Source organism: Etheostoma cragini, chromosome 14, assembly GCF_013103735.1.
Source record: "Etheostoma cragini isolate CJK2018 chromosome 14, CSU_Ecrag_1.0, whole genome shotgun sequence".
NCBI classification, from domain to species: domain Eukaryota; kingdom Metazoa; phylum Chordata; class Actinopteri; order Perciformes; family Percidae; genus Etheostoma; species Etheostoma cragini.
In genome coordinates, this window is record NC_048420.1 from 8,596,185 (window position 1) to 8,605,175 (window position 8,991).

An 8,991-nucleotide genomic window follows, 5' to 3' on the forward strand; every position below is an offset into this window, starting at 1 on the left:
CCTTTTTGGTAAACACACACGGATGAAAGAAGAATACGTAAAAAGATAAAAGAATACAAAAAAATTAAATCTTAGTTTTAAATCTGTTCCTTTGAATTTTTCCCCTAGCAGCCACACTACATTATTTGGAAATACACATGGAGGCGTCATATTACCAAAGGGGCGGCTGGGTGGGGTTTGGAGAGGGGGGAAGGACGGGGGGGGGGGGGGGGGGGGGGGGGGGGGGGGGGGGGGGGGGGGGGGGGGGGGGGGGGGGGGGGGGGGGGGGGGGGGGGGGGGGGGGGGGGAAAGACGGCTGTTTAAATATGAGCAGGTGAGGGTGCAGGTGCAGCAGATCCTGGATCACTCTCAGCTGAGCAGTCGGAACAGGTAAGACTCTGACTATTTTAATGGGGAAATTCCCATAAATACTGTGTAACTGCAGTCAAGTCCTTTGTATTTCTGTATTCATCCAACAAGTCTGTGATTGTGATCCCAACCATACATTATTCTGTAATAACTTTCAACAACTAGGAAATAACTTGTTACTGTAGGCAGAAATGCACACTACAATCCAACGATTGGATTCTTTCTTTCCTTCTCTTTTGTTTTTGTGAGAATGACAAACAAAACGGGATTGTTCTGTAGTCATTTGTCATTTTGATGCTGTTCCTTCATTGGTCACACAGTTTGAACATTTACTGTTCCTCATGTTCCAGTGAGTCTATAAAGATGATCAAAGCGGGGTTGTCGGTGCTCCTGGTCCTGGTGGCCCTGTCCTCCACCATAGGGAAATACATCCCCAAATCTGGCAGGAGGATCCCTCAGACTCTGTCCCGAGGTCTGTGAGCATCAGCTGCACCTCTCACGCCAAAGTCCACCGGGTCGGTACTGTCTTGTCTCTCTAACGGCTCTGTGTCTGTGCAGGTTGGGGGGATCAGCTGATCTGGGCTCAGACTTACGAGGAGGCTCTTTACTGGTCCAGGTCACGGTGAGTCCTGGTTGAAACACTGACGCTGACAGTGATTAAAGATGATGAAGAAATGTAAGTCGAGCTAATTTGTGTTTTAGAAACAAGCCTCTGATGGTCCTGTTTCACCTGGAGGACTGCCCACACAGCAAGGGTAAGGCCGACTCCTGACTTCTCTTATTTCACTCATTCTCATGCAGAAAAAAAAAAAAGCGTTTTCTTTTTTTAACGGGGTGACGTCTAGCTCATCGAGTAGAGCGTGCGTCCTCGGCAACGTCCTCCTCTCTCTCTCTCTCTCTCTCTCCCCTTTCCTGTCCATCTTCACTAGAATTAAAAACCTGTTTCTCCTGCAGCTCTCAAGAAAGTTTTCTCTGAGGACGACAAAATCCAGAGGATGCTGGACGAGGACTTCATCGTCCTTAATCTGGTGGTGAGTGACAGGACTTTTTAGTCTGACTCCACAAGGTGTCTAAAGGTGCATACCACCCATTTTGTATTCAAGTTTGGGCTGCTTTCAAAAGAATAAAAACCTTTAAAAACCTTGTGTGATACCAATGCATTTATATATTTACATATTAATGAATTATTATATATAAAATATATATAATATAATCATATATTATTGGTTAACATTGGTTTATTTTCCTGTTAGTCTCAACAATATTAAATATTCATCATGCCTTAATTCAATTTAAAGTTCAGCTTACCCAGAGTTTGATAGTCAGCTAACGTGAACAGCGTAAATCCCACTCGTCATTCTATCGTACTAACTGGCATTGGGGCAGAGACAAGTGTGACCCCCCCTAAAAGCTAGTGAAGACAGCCGGGACAAAAATACAAAAGGCGGAAATCTCTGATGCCAATACTATTTATGGGGATCAGACAGTAGGTTTAAGGGCCATGGTTCACCCTGTCATATGTCTGACCATGTGTTGTTCCTTTTCTCGCCTCCAGTATGAAACCACAGACAAACATCTCTCTCCTGATGGACAGTATGTTCCCAGAATCATTTTTGTCGGTAAGAGAAATTTCCTTACACAACTCTTCCTGTTCCTTGTTCACATGTTAAAGGTGCAGTAAGCAATGCCCCCCCCCTCCTTCAGAATCTTAGCCCCACCTCTAGATTCCTAGACGTGCATTTCCATAGCAGCCACTGCTGTTAGTGTCTCTGCTAACTCAACGAAATATGGCAGAATTAATGTAAGCCCACGTAGGTTGTGGCTCAGATCGGATCGGCTTACCAATCGGAATGTAGGTGGTTTGATCCCCGGCCCTGCAGTTCCATGTCAAAGTGTCCTTGGCACTGAGTTGCCCCCGATGCTGCCTTCGGAGTGTAAATGTGTGTGTGAGTGTTTATCTGATGAGCCGGTGGCACCTTGTACGGCAGCCTCGGCCACAGTGTGTAAATGTGTAAGAATGGTGAATGGTTCCTGTACTATGGGAAAGCGCTTTGAGTAGTTGTTGAGACTAGAAAAGCACCATTTACATTTTAAATGGGCGAGGTTAAACTGACCCGTTGAAAACAACTTTCCCATAAGCAGAGCCCTCATCAGTTTTTATTCCTCTGAAGTCCCGGAGGTTGCTGCAGTAGTAAAACAAGGCTCCCCCTCCTTTCCCGCTCGTGCTACTTCTTTTTTTAATTTGTGTTCTTCAGTTCTCTTTTGCTGTTTCTCTGCCAACTCGTCTTATTAATAACTCGTCCTCCTCCTCTACAGACCCCGCGATGACGGTAAGGGCCGACATCAATGGCCGCTACAGCAACCGCATGTATGCCTACGAACCCAGCGACCTGGATCTGTGTAAGTGCCACAGCTAACTCATGAGGTCTGTTTCTGTCCATGGAACACACCGATTAAATTTTTTTTTTTTTGCCCTTCCCCCTTTAGTGAAGCGCAACATGGAGGCGGCTAAGAAGCTCCTGAAGTCTGAGCTGTGAGCGCGAGGATGAGCTCGCCGTGTGGCCCTACCGACCTGACAGGAAGCTGCTGTTTACACATGACAATACGCACTGTAAAGTTCCTTCACTGGTCATCTTTTCTCCTCAAATACTCACTTTGTTATTATTGCTGTGCCTCCACAATGTCTTTTAATAAATATGCAACTGTTCATACAAGATCCAAAGTCTGCTTTTTCCTTTACCAACATAACTCAAACCAAAACATGAATAATATACAAAAGAATAACAGGACTCATGCTAGTGAGAGTCACCATACAACAGGGGCCTCAGTGAAGCCTGCAGGGGACATTGGTCTCATACAAGGTCCCTAGCCTATAGCCAATGTTTGGGGGAGTAACTGATAGTTAACATAAGTTTAAAACAATGTTAGTGTCTGAACTCTGTGCTGTTGCTGCAGAGTGTTTGGGATGATCTGACACGAAGCAGTCCGGGCTACATTCTACCAAAATAGTCTAAATGATAGCAATCCACCATTAAACAGCAGAGTCTATATTAACCATAATTACAACCTAGCACCCAGCACAGTCTACCGTGTCTGAATGCATGGGAAATATCGCTGCTTTTAAACAACGATTAGCACAGAATTAAAGGCATTTCTAAATGTAACTATTACAATTACATAAGCAAAAGCCCAGGTCTTCCTGTGGCACAATGATATCACCACTTACTGCAGAAGCTGTGCAGAGCTTGAAACCTGAAAGACCAAACTGAGGACACAAAGCTCTCTTCACAGTTTGCTCGAATGTAATGCATTCTGGGAAGTATGCCAACTAGCCAACAATACGTTTGTTGTTCGTCTGTTCCACAGAGCAGTGCAGTGAAAGCTTCTGACCATTCCCAGTTCATGTTTTCTTCATGTGGAATAACTTGTCTCTAGAACCTGAGTAAGGTAGTGAAAATGGGAAAGTTGATGAGGAATGGATACATTGAGCATGTTGTGTGAGCAGTACTGGATGCCCATTTTTTTTTCCTACTATGACCACACCAAGACCCCCCCCCCCTTCAATAGCCGGTCGAGGGGTTAAGGTTAGGCCAGCTGATTGGACAGGGGATAGGACCTGTACATAATGGTGTGTAAATGCTATTGAAGGGCAGTTCTTGCAGGAAAAACAAATATTGCTTACTGGATGGGTGGGTTCCGGCGAGTTCACACTGCCCTCACTCCAAGTGTTTTGCTGTTGCTAGGTTACCGAGTCTCATCTGAGACTATTGTCCTGTTTCCTAAGCTCCACAAAGCAGCCTCCTTCCTGTTCCCCGTGGAATGGAATGAGTCGGCAGAAACCTACAAAATGCAGAAATGTAGTTAGTGTTACCTGAAAAGGAACATGTAATAATTCACCCCCTTTTCAGGCCTCACTGTTCAGTGCATTAGTTGGGCAGTTTAATAGTAAATTAATTAGTCTTGTGACATGAAATTCTTTGTACAGTTCAAAGATGATTAGTAACTTACTATGTTCTTTATGTTGACGTTTCTCACCACAGTGGCTCCATCCCCATTCAAATGCACCTCACTTTGGACAACAGTAAGTGAACGCATCACCATTCATGGCCCAAGCTGTCACACTCAGTTCAGTTTAAAATATCCAACTGCTGCACAAATGGTTATTTACAACTGAGTTAGTGAGGTAGTGGCCAGTGTATGTGGACTGTGGGTGGAGAAGGCCAGGCAGAGCTGATTGGTGAAGTGGGATCAGGTGTGTGCGTGGATGTGGCCATCAGGTGATGTGAAAAGGAGGGAAAGTCAGAGGACATCTCATAACAAATCCCAAATTAACCCCTGCCGTTTGGCATGTATAATTTATATTTTGATTTGAAAGATATGCATCCAGTTGTCTATGTACACATTTTTTCAAGTATTTTACTTATAAAAGAGATATAAGAAATTGGTCTGTTACTTAGTTACTAACTTGATTATTAAGTGCACGTGGATCCAGATTGTATCTCTTCAACAGAGGTAAGATTACAGCATGCTTAAGAGAAGCAGGGAAAATGCCACTCTGCAAGGAAATATTAATAATAATTTCTATGGTATTTATTAAGCAATGAATGGTCAATTTGAACAGTTTGGTAGGGAGGGAATCAGGAGAACAAGTGCTAGATGTTGGGTGCTGGATTACTTCCAGCACTAGATCTTTGGAGTTGACAGGTGAGCATGTTGAGATTGAGCTGATGACAGGAAATTGGTGTGAGAGTGGAGAGGGGCTAGATTTGTTGATGCAAGAAATAGTTATATTATCTCTAATATGAGAGACTTTTTCTTGGAAAAAGACAGCAAATTCTTCAACAACAGAGTTATTGTTATAACTCCCCTCTAGTAAGGATCACATGTAACTTGAAGTACATAGCCATGATTCCACAAATATCACAAATGTAATATATCTAAATAAAATTGCATGTGTTTGAAATTATCTGCACACACACACATACAAATAAAGTGTAGAGAATACACAATTAACTTTTTGTAACACTGTTAATATGAGCTGTAATTACATAAACTGTAAACACTGTACATATTGTAAATATTCCTTCCAAGTTGCCTTCAAATCAATCATCCATGCAATATTGTAGTTTCACTACTATGCACTATGAACTTTAAAATGTTGAATGCCAATTTGCAAAATTTAAATAACTGCATTCAGGCACCTAGCCAACCACACCTGTAGTGCCTACATGTGACTTGAGGAAAATAAGTGACAAAAATATTTTTTGCAGAGTTCAATTCAAACATTGTATACACTCATACAACCGATTGATTTAAGGGAAAAGAAACAAAAGACATAAAGCCAGAGAAACAGATTTATTTTTCTTCCACCAGTGTTTTGTTGCAGTTTACAGTAAAAAGTCTCAGACAGAATCCTCAGTGCAGCTCTCAATCAGTAGCTCATACTTGCATATTTGAAGAGTCATGCAAAAGACCAAACACACACACAGATAACACATGCAACACACACACACACACACACACACACACACACACCGACACAAACATACAGTAGTCATGTCAAAATGCAGAGCAGCATTTGACATTATTGCGTTCAGTGGGGCAGAAAAACAGACACGGGGTCAACATCAGGCAGGCTGCATAAAATTCTGAATGTAATAATAATACTTTGGAATATACAGCAGTAGACAGTATTGCCTCTATTTACACCCAGTGCTCGGTGTTCTAATAGTAAATGTTGACAGAGCTGTCACACTGGAGGCAACATGTGTGCACTCTTGTTCAACCAAACACAGGACATTATAAGAGCATGTGTGCAGTAGTCAGTGAGACACACACAGGTGAGTCAGGTATGTACAGGTATAGCCCCAGAGAAGTTCCAACACACAGGTGAGTCAGGTATGTACAGGTATAGCCCCAGAGAAGTTCCAACACACAGGTGAGTCAGGTATGTACAGGCAGAGCCCAGAGACGGCCCATGGAGTTGCAGAGGGCTCACAGAAAGGCACTGGGGTTGGCTCGGGGGTCCTTCTGGTTCCTGTAGCGATAAGTGAGCCAGACTCCCAGAATCTGACAAAAAGGACACAGTCACAGTCACACACTGAGAGCAACACACTAACATCTGCAAATCTTTGTGTGTTCTACCAAATGTGGATTTATCCGCTGCTGAAAATAGTCCCCAACAAAGTCCCTGTTTCCTTCTGTTGGAATCATGTTTATTAAAGTGCCCATATTTTGCTCATTTTCAGGTTCATAATTGTATTTTGAGGTTGTATAGAATAGGTTAACATGGTTTCATTTAAAAAAAAAACATATTTTGTTGTACTGCACATTGCTGCAGCTCCTGTTTTCACCCTGTGTGTTTAGGTCTCTGTTTTAGCTACAGAGTGAGACATCTCACATGCCTAGTAGCGAGAAAAGATCACATCAGCTAGATAACTCTTTCTCCAACTTTGGTCAGTACAAGGCAGGATTAGCAGGGAGACTTCTTCTAAACGAGGGGCACTTGTGGAATACCTGCAGAACAGGGACATGGAAGTAGTTCTTTTGGAGATTACTATGAACTAGTGTGTGTTGTAGCGATGAGAACGAGCAAGCATGCTACGATTAGCCACCTCGTCTCGGTTAGTGACGTAGAAAGCCAGGTAGATTTTGAAGAGCTCATCCGGAGAATGAAGGCAGAGGACATTCAGAAACCTGTATCTCACTCAAAACAGCATGCGTGTGGAAGCACCAGTGACAAAGAATAACACCCTGAATCTTTTCATAATATGGGCACTTTAAAACCAACAGTGCCCAGCTGCTAGCAGAAATTACTGAGCCTTTCTTAAACATGAAAATATACAGTTTGGGGTCACTTACAAATGTCCATTCCACTCCATTATAGACAGGATACCAGCTGATCTGAGTGGGCGGCTGATCTTTAATGCAATGTCTACATTGCCCATTATCAGCATCCATTGATCTAATGTTCCAAAGGCACATTCTGTTTACTAATCTGATATTATTTTTAAAAATTAACTGAGAAAACATTGGAGAACCCTTCTGCAATTATGCAAGCACATAATGTAATCTGAAAACTGCTGCCCTGGTTAAAAAAGCAATGCAACTGATCTCAGCTGGGATTCTGTCTATAATGGAGTGTAATGGAAATTTCTAAGTGACCCCAAACTTTCTGACCGGTAGTGCATGTTTGTGAGGTGTTTTTAAAGATTTTGATTATCATCATTACTACTGCAGGCAAAAAACATCTCTAAAGACTGCACCTTGGCTAACAACATGATGGTTACACAGGTAGCTTTGCACTTAAATGTGGCTTAATGTAAGCTAATATACTTTTTCTATGTGATTCTTGCTGTTCTGAGTCCGTCCCTATGGTGGACTGCACTTATTGGAAGATGCTTTGGATAAAAAGGGTCAGCTAAATTTAATGTAAACCACATGGGAGACATACAGAATTAAACATGTAGAAGAGAACAGCCCTGTGATTTATACACTGTTGGAAGAATAAATCTACGATTGCATCCCTATATTTTCATTTCATTCATTTATTTACTTATCAGCACATTAATCAACATTTCTGTAAATGTTTCCTTAAGTAGTTCACTAGTGAAGGCAGAAATGTTTGCTAGACAACTAGTCAAATCTTGTTAGACCTTACTAGCTAAACACCCATTTAGTCATAGTGATATACGTATGTGATCAAATAATGCTGACTACATGTTGACTGCTAGAGCTTGACCGATAAATGATTTTAAAAGCCGATTACTGATATAAATACTTGGTTAATAACAAATCTGATTTGGCGATTCATCGGCCGATATAAATAAAAAAAAAAAAATCGAGAAACGAGTAACAAAACATAAACAGATTTCCCTAACATTAGTTATTTGTAGTCATTTAGGAGTTTTCACTAAAATAATACGATAATCATTTGTTTTGTCACAACAGAAAAGAGGAACATCAAAATATATTAAAGTTCTTATAAATAAAATGTATAAAAATACAAACTTAAGATATGAAACATAAAGTCCTTTGAACAAAAAAAAATAAAAATAAAAAATGAGCGTGTTGCCAACAGTGACATTGTAGAACTCCCTCTGGTGGACAAACTATGCAACGCCAACATTCATAACATGGTTGACAGTCCGTTTTAATTTTATTTTTCAAGTATTCATTTATCAGAATCATTCATTTGTCATAATAAATTATTCTGATGAATGTATATTTATTTTGAATATTTTTTTTATCGGCCATTATAAACGCAGATACCAATAGTTTGGGAAATGCCTAATATCGGCTCTGTTGACTGCTGAACCTGCACACACAACACAGCTCTGATACTTCTCCACAGCTGCTACCACCCTCCGTTCCTCCTACAACCACAGATACTACCGGTACTAATACCTACTACTACTCATGCTAACAATTGATTGTTTTCATAGTACAGCAGCAGCAGTGTGGTGCCGGCTCACCTCGGTGAAGCTGAAAAAGAGTCCGATCCCTCCCACAAAGCGCAGCACCTCTCCAGCATGTTCCTGGATCTTATCTGCGCACGGCGAGCACGAGTTGTTGGGGAAGCAGGCCTGTGGAGAGGAGGACACAACACGGTGTCAGAGAATGTGGGGGGGGGGGGGGGGGGGG

The 8,991-nt window shown here is 41.9% G+C and overlaps 2 protein-coding genes across 2 annotated transcripts in view; one reads left to right on the forward strand and one right to left on the reverse strand.

The window, feature by feature from the left end:
* Positions 1 to 297: 297 nt before the first annotated feature.
* Positions 298 to 3,051, forward strand: agr2 (anterior gradient 2). Its single transcript, XM_034892857.1, has 8 exons — positions 298 to 369; positions 699 to 820; positions 907 to 970; positions 1,051 to 1,103; positions 1,303 to 1,379; positions 1,904 to 1,967; positions 2,665 to 2,748; positions 2,836 to 3,051. The coding sequence occupies exons 2-8, from the start codon at positions 712 to 714 to the stop codon at positions 2,883 to 2,885; spliced, it is 501 nt and encodes a 166-aa protein (XP_034748748.1). The 5' UTR covers positions 298 to 369; positions 699 to 711; the 3' UTR covers positions 2,886 to 3,051.
* A 2,633-nt stretch (positions 3,052 to 5,684) lies between these two features.
* Positions 5,685 to 8,991, reverse strand: part of tspan13b (tetraspanin 13b) — a 7,288-nt gene continuing 3,981 nt past the window's right edge. The window contains exons 4-5 of the mRNA XM_034892765.1: positions 8,823 to 8,933; positions 5,685 to 6,417 (exon numbers count right to left, since the gene is read on the reverse strand). Coding sequence (XP_034748656.1) covers positions 6,343 to 6,417; positions 8,823 to 8,933 — 186 coding nt within the window. The 3' untranslated portion in view covers positions 5,685 to 6,342. The remainder of the gene's footprint in view (positions 6,418 to 8,822; positions 8,934 to 8,991) is intronic.